The 13,159-nt window shown below is 43.4% G+C and overlaps 1 protein-coding gene across 4 annotated transcripts in view; it reads right to left on the bottom strand.

Moving 5' to 3' along the window:
- LOC127679133 (chromatin remodeling regulator CECR2) overlaps positions 1-12,858 on the bottom strand; it is a 98,656-nt gene extending 85,798 nt beyond the window's left edge. For 3 of the 4 annotated variants that reach the window (XM_052174747.1, XM_052174748.1, XM_052174750.1), the window contains exon 1: positions 12,473-12,858. In XM_052174747.1, the coding sequence (XP_052030707.1) occupies positions 12,473-12,598 (126 nt within the window). In that variant the 5' untranslated portion in view covers positions 12,599-12,858. The remainder of the gene's footprint in view (positions 1-12,472) is intronic. The other variant, XM_052174749.1, reaches the window with a different exon arrangement.
- Positions 12,859-13,159: the final 301 nt, after the last annotated feature.

Raw genomic sequence — 13,159 nt, 5'->3', positions numbered from 1 at the left:
AGTTCAATTTCCAGCAACCACATAGTGGTTCATAGTCAACTGTAATGGAGGGGGGTGGGAAGAGTAGTTGTTCTTGCAGAGGACCCAGATGCAATTCCTACATACACCTGCTGCTCACAACCATCCCTAATTCCAATTCCAGATCTGAGGCTTTCTGACCTCCAAGGGCACCAGGCTCCCACACACTGCATATACATCCATGCAGGCAAAACAGTCCAGACACGAAAAATAAATTTTATTCCAAAGATATAAAACATTTAAGAAAAAATACCAATTACTAGTTTGTTGAGAAACATGTTTCAAATCTCATTATAACTCTACAGAATAAGTAATGAACAACTGTGCCAATGAAGAAGTGAGACTCAAAATTAAGCAATTTGGCGCTTTTTATTACTGTTTCACTTAAAATGGGCTCTGCAGCTTCAAGTTTAAATCATTTTACCCATTTTTACCTATTACAAGGATAATCAACTTCTTCAATCCACTTAAAAACTTTTCACCTAAACCCCAACACACTAAGTACTACTCACATTTGCCAAATTTCGGAATCAACCCAGATATCCAACAGAGGAATGAACTAGAAGGCATGGTATGTAAGCAACAGAATTTTTTCAGCCATAAAGAACAAAGAACCAGTGACAAAGCCAGGTACTAGGGTTTGCATCCTTGGTGGTTTGAATGAGAATGACCCCAGAAGCTCATCAATTTGAATGCTTGGTTCCCAGTTAGTAGAACTGTGTGGGAAAGATTAGAAAGTATGACATTGCTGGAGGAGGTGTTGTCACTAGAGCAGGTTTTGGGGTTCCAAATCCCAGGACATTTCCAGTTCTCTCCCTCTCCCCCTACCCCACCTCATACTAATATATCAAGACCCAAGTAACCTCTCAGCTTCTTCTCCAGCACCATTTTTGCCTAGTGCCATGCCATATCCCCCGCCATGATGAACATGGATTAACGCACTCTAACGTTGAGCCCCAAATTAAAGGTTTCCTCTTATAAGTTGCCTTGGTCATGGTTTTTCACTGCAGCAAAACAACTAAGATACTACACAAACCCTGGTAACCTGGGTTCATTTTTTTTTAATTTTTTTTTTTATGTATAAGTGCTCTATCTGCATGTATACCTGTGTGACAGAAGAGGGCATCAGATCCCATTATAGATGATTGTGAGCCACCATGTGGTTTCTGGGAATTGAACTCAGGACCTCCAGAATCTAGACCAGCCAGTGCAGTTAACTGAGCCATCTCTCTAGCCCATGAAAATGTTTAACACATATACATGCACAAAACCTTTTTTTTTTGGAGGTGAGGGAGGTTCTCTGTGCGGCCCTGACTGTCCTAGAACTTGCTTAGTACACCAGACTGACCTTGAACTCACAGTGATGTGCTTGACTCCCCAATGATAGAATTAATGGGTTGTGCCACCACACCCCGGCTCAAAAAAAATCTCTTAAATATTAATATTTTTCTACGTATTTGAAGCCAGCAAGATGACTCAGTGAGTAAAGTCACTTGTCACCAAGTTTAATGACCTGAGTCCAATTAATCCCTAAGATATATTTATATTTTCATTCACTCTATATCTTTCTCTCTCTCTCAAAATTAAGTTTGACAAAAGTGCCCATGCTATAAGGGTAAAGTACCCATAAAATTATTAAATGAAATTCCAGCACTGAAGAATGAATGCATGGAAGTCAAAGTTTAAGGCTACATAGCAAGTTTGAAGTATGTCTGAAAGTCTTAAATATAAAATAATAATAATAATTAATAATAATGCCATGAAATGTTACATAAATTGCATATATCAATGCCATTAGATCCTCTGGCAGCACTTGATATACTATTGCCTACAGATTGTTCTCTTTCTTTGACTTTGAAGATGGCTGTGTTCAAGGCCAATCAAGACTACACAGTGAGGCTGACTCAAATGAACAAATAAAGAAGCAGTAGTTTCACAGATCTTAAACAGCGAGAAACTTTAAGAGGTACTCTTAGAAGCTTCGATAACTAAAGACTAAATCTAAAACTGCAAAAAGTGGGGCTGGTGAGTAGCTCAACTGTAAAAATCTTTCCTAGTAAACTGACAACCCATGAGTAAGTACAGAATAGAATCCTAAAAGCTTTACTTGGACTATCAGATGAGTGCCACAGCATCTGCACACCTGCACACATACATGCACACACACCCTCACACACTTTCACATACATGCTAAAAATAAAAGATAAAAATAAGATAAAATCCTAGAAAAAAAGTAAATTTCTATACACAGGTTGTCAATTTTACCCACGAGGACCTAAATGCTGAGAAACCAACAGTCCTAGAACAGGGTAACTATTCCCCAGCATCAGAGGGGACAGAGAAATACTGACAGGAAACACGGAGCAACATTCCAAATGCTGGTTTTTCTTAAGGAAATAGGGTCTCTCAACTGACCTCCTTGAGTTATGATGCCAAAATGTTAACCACTGGGAACTGGAAATAACTCCATTTTCTTGTTATAAATGCTCTCTAGAGGCTGAGAACCCAAATCCAGATCTCAAGCACCAATGTCCCAAAATATGGTGGAGAACAAGCCAGGAAGACACCTGATGGCCACCTGACCCCTACCCACACACATGGGTACATGCCCTCACACCTATGCAGTCGTAAACACAAGCACATACATACCAGCCACTATGATGGTTAGGGGGAGCAAATTCTCCATCCTCCTAAAACTTCCTCCTGAAATTCTTTTTCCTACCACCTTTCAGGAAGATATCATTTTAGTCTCTGCCTCTTCTCCCTCTCCTCCTCAAACCTTTCTTCACATTCATTCAAATAACCTACATCAAGTCATCTTTTCTTCAAGGAATGAGGCCCAAGTCCTGGAACACTTCCCTCAGCATAGCTGCCTGCCTCTGGACTTTTTTATACTATGATCATTCTCCTGTATAAATTGCTTTGCAAATAATAAGGGTTTTACACTGTATTATCACCGCCCTCCCTAAAGAAATGACAAAACAGCAATTTGATCACAAATCTCAGCAACTTTAATAAAGACTGCAGCAAACAGAAAGGAAATTAACTTGGTTCGAAGTTCTACTTGCAGAGCGAGGAGTGGTGGCACACCCTCAGCTCAGCCCACGAGGCAGAAGCACACAGGGTCTGAGTGTGAAGCCTAGTCTACGAGCAAGTTCCAGAACAAAAAGGACTATACAGAGAACTCCTGCCTCAAACAAACCCAAAAAAACAGAAGTAACAAAATCATCCCAGGCTATATACATAAAAATATGAGGAAAAAATTGAGCTGCATTCAACCCTGTCTAAACACCTAACAGTAATCAAAGTTGAGGCTGGCAAAATGGCCCGTAAGTACATGTGCTTACCACCAAGCATGACAACTTGAATTGAGTATTTGGAGGCGGCATATTGGAACAGACAGAACACCCTCCCACAAATTACCCGCAGATCTCTCTACACATGCACTGTGAGATGTCTGCCTATCCCCAAATAAGTATATAAAGAACTTTTAAACAATTTTTAAGGATAAGTGACCTAGAGAAATGACTTGATGATTTAAGAAAACCTACTGCTCTTGCAAAGGACTTGAGTTCAGTTACCAGTACCCAAAGTACAGAGTTTACAACCTCCTGTACCACCAAACTCCAGGGAAATCCAATGCCATCTTCTGGCCTCTGTGAGTACCTGTACTCATATAAACACAGAGATATACACATAACTTGAAAAAAAAATAAGCCTCTTCTTTTTTTCCGTTGAGATAGGGTCTTTGTAGCACTAGCTATCCTGGAACTCACTCCCTAGACCAGAAAGAACAGCCTCCAACTTACAGAGCTCCACATGCTGCTGCTTCCCAGGTGTGGGATGACTAAAAGTGCATACCATGACACTCAACTGAAAAAAAGGATTTTAAAAACAATAAAAGTAGGCCAGGCAGTGGTGGCGCATGCCTTTAATCACAGTACTTGGGAGGCAGTGGCAGGTTGATTTCTGAATTTGAGGCCGGCCTGGTCTACAGAGTGAATTCCAGGACAGCCAGGGCTATACAGAGAAACCCTGTCTCGAAAAACAAAACAAAAACAAAAAACAAACAAACAAAAAAGAAAGCAACTGAGGAAGCTGACCTCTGGCCTCCACAGGCACAGGGACACATGCTACACACACTATACACACACACTACACACACACACACACACCACACACACACACCACACACACACACACACACACACACACACACACACACACACACACACACGGGGGGGGGGGGGGGGGGGGGGGGGGAATACTTGCCCAAACCAATACCACTCAAAGATCGTAGTAATTATTCCAAAATTATACCATTAAGTCAAATTCTCTTTGTTCTACAAGACAAAGTTCCCTGAACAAGGACCTATAGGAAATAAAAACTGATCACACCTAAAGAACTCAATAATAACCCTCTAGGAAGAAAGAAGAGACACAAAAGAAATGGAGAAAAGAAAGGATTCCCCAAAGGAGCAGATCTGTTAATTTAACACACTTTCTGTCAGGCAAATAACCTATCCCAAGTGCCATTGTTACAGAAACAATGATCATTCAGGGAAGGGGTGTTCATTAAAAAGAACTGGCCAGAAGGAAAAGAAAAATAACTTTTCCAATCAACAAGACTACTTAACAGCCTTCCCAGTTCTAAGAACTTAACACCACTTCAAGTATACTTCAGATGCCATTTAAAATTAAACATTGATAAGTGAAATGGTTGGTATCACTGTGCCCCAATCACTGCTCTATTTTCACTGACTTTTTGATGTTGGGATAAACAATACATCATACATGGTATAGATGTATATTTGACATGACCACATACTATGATCTACTTCTTTTAAGTAACACAGTTACTCCAGCAAACCTACTAAAAAGAAAAAGTAGGCCTGACTTAGCCAGGAGCTAATGCTATAGAATCAAAGTGTAATCTACCACTGCAGAGGGAAGCACTAAAGAACATGCGATCACTTATACCAGCCAAGAACCCTTCATAAAGGTCAGATGAGGTCAGAGGCTTTAAACAAGAAAATGAATACTAGCTCTTGTGTTGTTATGTAATTACATTTGAAACCTGTGTGTGGCTAATGAAGTACAAGACAGAGGACACAATAGCATTATTCTAAGAGATCATATGCCTTCAGAAGAATTCAAAGAACAGCGAGGAAAAAAAAAACCCTTTAAACTGCAGAAGTGACTGACTTCACAATTTATATGAATTCTGGGGTTTAGAACCATGATACAGGCCCAAAATTCTACCCCTCCCCCACATGCCCAGAACAAGCCCTGGGACATCAGGAGTTGAGCACAACAATGGAATGAAAGAAAAAACAAGGGAGGGGGGCCAAGGCTCAGGCTCAGTTAAAAGACAATGTTAAGAAAGCTCAGCAGGCTGGACATGTGGCTCAGTGGCAGGCCAAGCCTGCCTAGCCTGTGGAGCATGACCATCTTCAGGTTCTAGGGGCAGAGGAAGGGAAGGGGCTACAAAACAATAAGGTGTCAAAAGCCATATATAGGTGAACATATCCTTAAAATGTTTCATATCTTTGATTTTGTTTTTCAAGACAGGCTTTTTCTGTATAGCCCTGGCTGTCCTGGGATTCACTTTGTACACTAGGCTTGCCTCGAACTCAGAAAGCCCAGCCAAAAGTTCTTATCAAAGAAGCTTATTTAGAGGCAAGTTTCCAATAAAAAGAGAAAGAAATCCGTGTAATTCATAGACATACCAAGCAAGTGTGGATCTGCAGCTTCTATTTGGTACAAAACTAACTTGTAAAGTATGGATAGTAACTTTTGAGCTTAACCCATGGTACTAGCCATTCTTAGAAAATCTCTCCTAAAAGCCAGGAATCAATCATTTAGCCTGAAATTCCCATGCTATAAAAAACCAAAGCGGCCTGGCGTTGGTGGCGCATGCCTGTAATAATCCGAGCACTCTGGGAGGCAGAGGCAGGCAGATTTCTGAGTTTGAGGCCAGCTTGGTCTACAGAGAGTTCCAGGACAGCCAGGGCTATACAGAGAAACCCTGTCTCCAAAAAACCAAATCCAAAAAACAAACAAACAAAAAACCAAAAGAAAAAAAAGAAGAAAACAAAGCAATATTACTAAGATCACACTTTGTTTCAAGGGCAAGTAAGAGCCGCAATTCCTGTTTCTAATGCCTTTAAAAATTGTGTTCCAAAATTGAAATGCAGTAGTAGAGCTGGCGTGGCCTGTAGGAGGCAGCAGGTCCAGCTGTCTACACACACTGCACAGCACAGACTTCCTGGATGGCTTTCAACAATCTGCTGCCACAATTCTCACTCTAGATATCCTTAACACCCACGGAACCAGCCTTGAGACTTTGTTATCAAGGGCTATACCCAAGTTGGATTTTACACTTTCCTGTGTTCCTATAAAGCAAGCCAAATACCAAATCAAAATGGAGTGTCCTTTACAGATAAGAGACCAACCCTTCTATAACTGTAGGAGATCCCAACTCTCTGAAGCTCCCTGTGGTATAAAGGGGGAAAAAATGGTGGTGGGGCCAGGAAGCTAGGAAGCCTTTCTTTTTTAAAGGCTGAGGACAAAACAGAAAGGTGAGCTTTACCAAAGTTCATTTAAAAAGGACATCCTCCACTTCAGGGCCCACAATGCATCATGGATGTGCTCCTGCACTGTCCTCCTCGTCCCTCTATAGAAAAGGAGGATTCTGACTCTTCAAAAGTTAGAAAGCAGGAAGTTTTAAAAGGATCTTCTGTAGACCAACAGTATACAACTGTATTGGAACTGTATTGGATACAGTTATAAGCTGTAGGTCAGGCCCAGGTACACAGTACATGTTTTACATTAAATACACTAGTATGTTGAAAACCCACAAATTTTAAATCATTTCTTAATCTCATTTGTTTCTGTTGGGGCTGAAGAGAAGCTTAGTAGTTAAGAACACTTACTGCTCTTCCAAAGGATCCAGGTTCAATTCCTAGCACTCACATGGTGGCTTGAAGCCTTCTGTAACTCCAGTCTCAGAGGATGCTACATCTTCTGGCCTTTAAGGGCACGAGATACAGTTATATATGCAGACAAAACATAGATACACATAAAAATAAATGGTAATTTTTAAAAAATTGTTTTGTTTCTATTTTTGAGACAGGGTCTTTGATAGTCCTGGCTGACTTAGATCTTACTATGTAGCCCAGGTTGTCCTTGAACTCAAAAGAGATCCACCAGCCTCTACTCCTGGGTGCTGGAACTAAAGGTGTCAACTACCCAACTCATCTCTAAATCTCATTTTAGGTCACTTATCTCAATTCTACTCAAGTGCTATCTCGACAAGCTATCTCTATCCCTCTCTTAAATTGAAGAAGCCATGCCTTAGCATGCCTTTGCAAGCCTCCCTGGACTTCAGTTCTTAGACCCTGTGACATACTGTATCATCTGTCCACTAAGAAGAGGGCAGATGCCTGGGAGTGGTAGTGCACGCCTGTAATCCCAGCACTCTGGGAGGCAGAGGCAGGCGGATTTCTGAGTTCAAGGCCAGCCTGGTCTACAAAGTAAGTTCAGGACAGCCAGGGCTACACAGAGAAACCCTGTCTCAAAAAAAAAAACAAAAAAACAAAAACAAAAAAAGAAAAAAAAGAAAAGAAAGAGAACTTGAAGTCTAATACCCACCCTGACAGGACTTGTCCCTATACACAAACAGTATCTATGGTTAATTTTCAGCAAGTTTTTATATTAAGTATAATTCATGGCTCATTCTCTTGATGAAAGGGCTAGAATCAGAACTACAAAGGGTAGTATACAAAGCTCTATATATACTGGCCCTACATCATCCTGCAGAGTGAGGCACTTCAACACACAACCACAAACAAGAAGACACAAGGCAAGGAAGATTAAAGCTAAACAAGCCAAGACTCTCGGCACTAAGTAGTAGCACAAGCCTTTAATCCTAGCACTCTAGAGGCAGAGGCAATGGGATCTCTTGAGTTCCAGGACAGCCATGGGTACAGGGAGAAATGCTGAAGGGGTGGGAGAAGATATCAGCAAAGAAAGACACACAGAACAGTAAGTTATTTTGATTAAACCACTACTATACAAACTAGCCAAATCCATGTAACCAATTACAAACCTCTACTCTGATGTGTCACACCAGCCCCATCTCACCTCTAACAGTGCTTCTCAACCATCCTAACGCTTCAGCCCTTTCATACGGGTCTTCATATTGTGGTGACCCCAACTATAAAATTATTTTTATTGCTACTTCATAACCTAAATTTTGCTGTCATGAATCATGATGTAAATATCTATATTTTCTGATACAAGGCAACCTCTATGAAAGGTTTGTTCAACAGCCCCTCCTCCCAAGATTGAGAACTGCTGCTCTACAGGGTTATGAAAAATCGTCTTCCATTGCTTTACTTCAACCTGAAGCAAGATCTAAATCTTTAAAGAGGTCAATTATCTTTGTTTCAAATCAGAGTAAAACTTAATCTACTACAATATTAAGTACAAAATATTTGGCTTTAACTAAATCATACATAACTGGATTCTATTATCAGCTAATGTGGCCAAAGGGGTCCAAGTATGAGCTGCTTTGCTAATTAGATGGTTCATCCCTGTAAATCAAACGACTAGGGATGATTAAATAGGATAGAAAGCTTGCTTAGTTACTTATTCACAAACCCTAGCTGCAAAGTAAGAATAAGAAAGGGGGGGGGAGGAGGAAGGGAGAGAGGGAGGAAGGGTTGTACCTCAATTCCTAGCATGTGTTAAAACCCTGGGTTGTCCCATTACATTAAAAAACAAAAACCCAAAACATACAGTAAGTATTTCATGATAACCAACTACTAAAGGCAGTGTCTTTAATCTACTAATGTCCTACTACACCTTAGCCTCTTCAGAAAATTAAAAGCAACACCTATGTATGGCAAACATCAGGAATATAATTAGGAATTTCTAAATATGTTAACTGAAGATTTATTCAAATGTCAGGATACAACTTTAAGTTACCAGCTGCCCAATGACTGAGTTGTTTTAATTATTTTATCTGTATTTTGCTAAAAATTAATCTTTATATACTACTGTGGCAACTTTGGGTATTCTAGCAAGTGATCAATCCTAAGCTACAACCCTATCAAAAAACTAAGAATCTGGAACCACTGAAAACATTTTTACTCAGGTTTTTGTACTGATTATTTTAGAACCCTTATTTAAGGGCAGCAACACATGAGTGTTCAAACTTATCTTAAAATGAAAGGCAAAAAAAAAAAAAAAAAAAATTCAGGGCATGCATGGTGGCACATGCCTTTGATCCCAGCACTTGGGAGACGGATCTCCGTTGAGTTGGAGGCCAGCCTGGTCTACATAGTTCGTTCCAGGCCAGCTACATAATGAGACCCTGTCTAGTAGAAGTAGTCTGGAAGAAAAAGGAAAAGGCAAAAGAAAAAGGGAAAGACTGGAAAGGCTGTTCAGGGATGCAATGCCTGCCTAGCATGTATGAACAAAAAAGTCAATCCCCTGCACCACATATGCCATGAAGTCAAGGATGTTAACTCTTCTGAAGAATGATCAGTTTAAGGTTAATTAATAGAGCACAAAAATATTTTTACATACAAAAAAAAAATCACCACTTTAGGGACCTGTGAGTGGGAGGTCTTGACCTCTTACAGAATAGCAACAAGAACCCTAGAACCTTTCACCTAGCTGAGAGATTGCTTTGCTTGGGATAAAAACCAAGTCCTTAAGGATTCCTGCTTTGTCAATGTTCTATAAATCCAAAGATTCAGCCTGGGAGTTAACAGTAAAATGAGATCTTTCCACAACTGAAAACTGGCTTCCTAAAGGAATGATGTCTAGCTTTGACTATTTGGTAATCTACATTCCTCATTTCTAGCTTTTCAAGTGTAATTAGTACTATGTGGTCTTTCTATGTGCCTACCAGGTACATTCAGTGCAGTACTGGTATATTTTTACTTTAAGACAAGGTCTTACACTGTTCTCTAAGACCTACCCATAAACTAGTTGATGTTTTTTCAAATCGCCTAGGAAAAACAAAAACCAATTTAACGTTGGCATCTCTAGGGAATTCTGAATTGTTGAAAGTAAAATTTCTTAGAGAATGAGAATTTTAGATATTTTTCATCTTTCAGTAACTACTCAAAACCCTAAATAAAATATAGGAAATACAAGAGAGGAAATCACTATCATTCTTTACACATTTATTGATCATCTCCCTGGGGAAGGGAGAAAAAATTGGTAGTATTTAAGGTATGTACATGTAGGGATCAGAATATTAATGTGTTGAATGTTTTTTCAAGTAACACGCACTTAGTTAAGATGGCTCCCTGTGAAGAAAACTGGTGCCAAGCCTGACCACCCAAGTTTGATTCCTGGGGCTCTCCCCACTGAACTCTAGAACCAATTCCCTCAAATTGTCCTGACCTCCACAAGCACTCCCTGACACATGCACACTCACACAGCATAATTTTTTCTTAACAACTAGAATTAAAAGAGACCATGTCAAGTAGACCTGATTATTCACCGTGTAAAGGACAATAACAGCTTAAATCTCCTAGAGGAATTATGCCAACTCTGAGAACCTGAAGTTTACTACTTAAGGATAGAAATTAGAGGTTAACTTTAAATATGTTGAGTATAATTAAGACAAAATGCGTTCCCTCTATCTTTTAATCAACAAAATGGGAATACAAGGACTTGGGAAAGTGACATTTTTTCCAACAGTAGCGGTTTCAAATGCACTCAATTTGTAATCCGCACATCAAATTACTTCCTCTTGAAAGAAAATGGGTTGAGACAAGTTTATCGGCACCCAAGACCGCAATTGTCAGAAGCACCAACACACACACACACACACACACACACACACACACACACACACACACACACAACGGCAGCCACCATTTTGAACAGCCGGATTTAATTAGACTACTCAAGATTTCAAACTAACTAAAAGGAAACACAGGACATCAGAATCATTAATCATCATCTCTTCCCCTTTAAGATTTCTCAAATCGTTAATCTTTGTAGTACGATTTCATTACAAAATTTCATCACAAAAATGGTCGTTACATTCATGTACAAACTTTGTAAATAAACGTTTTGAGTTGCGTGAAGTTGCCAAGTTACATTTCCTAAAACCTGGAGAAGCCCACGACCTGGAAAATCCTACCAATTTTTTTCACTTTGTTTTAAAGTCGCTCCAAAAGCCATCGAATGGCCCCAATTTCAGGTCACATTCCTCTTCACTCCCCTAACCCCACCCCTTGTGATCATTTTAGATTTCCGATTTCGTTAGCTTTACAACAAAAGTTCCCACGCTTCATTCACAGAAACGAGTGATATTTCTGTAAACACAACGGACTTAAAAATAAAGGCGAGCAAAGATCTCAGGAATCAACAAATTAAAATCAAGAGTCGGGGGGTGGGGGGTGAAAAGGCAACCACAACGGTCAGACTTCCCAAATAAATTATTTTAATTTTGATTATTTCAAGTGCAAAGGCATCCACAAAACTGAAAACAGTAACTGACCAACAACAATTCCATGTACCTTTGTCCCAAGGGGGAAAAAAAGGTGATTAAGTCACCACACATAAGGAAAAAAAAAGCAACCCAACCTGCCAACCAATCATGTATTTCACACCTCCTTCCAAAAATAAGACAGGATGCTACTTTGGACCATCTTATACATCCCGTTTCCCACACTCCCGCCGCCGTTCTTGTCATTAGGACCCTCCGATTTTAGTGCAGTTATCACAAAGCCTCGGGTCTTGAAAGCACCTTCGGCCTGGCCAGAAAGCCATTCCTTTCCTCCTCGCTCGCCCGGGGGAATAATGGTGGCGAAATCGACTCGGAGAGCTCCCGGAATACGGAAGGCTGAACGTTCCTTAGAAGAGGAGCTGCTGTTTTTAAAAGGGGGAACCCCAAACTTTCCCTCCACACCACGGCGTCCCGAGCGACGGTGAGCGACGGGCGGTCCCACCCCAAGTCCAGGCCCCATCTGCGCCCGCTCGAAGTTGACTCGAAGCGCCCGGGAGTTACGGGCCTCCGCAAGTCCGCCAAGTGCGACCGGGGCGAGAGTCTCCGGAGCAACGCCGCCCCTGCCCAAAGCCGCTCCCGCCCCGCCGCTGTGGCCCCCGGCGCGAGGGCCCGCATCCCGTCCCGGTCCCCGCCTGAGCAGCTGCTCGCCGCCTCCGAGGCTCCGGAGGGGAGCGCGCGCGCACTCTCGCCCTCAGGCCGGCCGAGAAGTCCCGGGAGAGCCCCCGGGTCCCGCGCCGACAAAAGCAGGCTCGACCCCCGCCTGCGAGAGCGCGCGGGGCCACGGGGAGCCCGTGCCGGGGGCCAACCTCGTGCCCGCCGCCGAGCCCCTCGCCGCCCGCACTCCGCGCCAAGTCGGCGGCCCGCGACTCCCCGCAGAGAAGCGCGGAGAAAGGACGCAGCGTCCGCTCTGCTCACCTCGATCTCGAAGTCGGGCAGGCGGAACGCCGTGCGAAAGAGCGAGCAGAAGTGTGCGATGGCCGGGACTTCCCACCAGGAGCGGAGCTCGCCCAGCCCGGCCGCGCTGCCTTCCTCCGGGCACATCTCCCCGCCGCGCTCGCTCGCTGACTCGCTCGGACTCCGGCCGCGGGCAGCGCCTCTCAGCGCGCGGCGGCTCCCGCCGCTCGGCGTGAGCTCAAGCTGAGGCGCGCCGGGCGGGGGGCGGCGGGCCGAGTCGCTGAAGCGGCCGCTGCTCCGGCAGCCGGCGGGGGCCGCGCGCTCACCCCGTCCCGCCGCGGCCGTGCGGCCGCCCCCAATCCCATACAATATAATCCACTCAGCGCTGAGGAAAACAGATGGGGCTGGGGGTGGGGAGGGGGCCCGGCAGAAGCCTGGGGGAGGGGCCGCCCACGAGGAGGGGGCGGGGCCGGCGCGCACCACAACAACAACCCCGCCCCCACCCCTGCGCGGACAGCTGCACTGAGGGAGGGGGAGGGGGAGCGGGCGGGCCGCGCCCGGGGAGGGGCCGCGCGTGACGCGGAGGGGGCCGCGCACAGCCCGCGGGCCGGTGGGAGCCGCGCTCCGCGGTGCAGGTGTTTGGGGCCGGGGAGTTGGGCGACTTTGGTGACGGAAGACAATAAGGGTCTCTCCCACCCCCACGTGGCC

This window comes from Apodemus sylvaticus, chromosome 2 (genome assembly GCF_947179515.1).
Source record: "Apodemus sylvaticus chromosome 2, mApoSyl1.1, whole genome shotgun sequence".
NCBI classification, from domain to species: domain Eukaryota; kingdom Metazoa; phylum Chordata; class Mammalia; order Rodentia; family Muridae; genus Apodemus; species Apodemus sylvaticus.
Note: the sequence above shows the minus strand (reverse complement) of the source record. Positions and strands in the feature narration are given on the sequence as shown.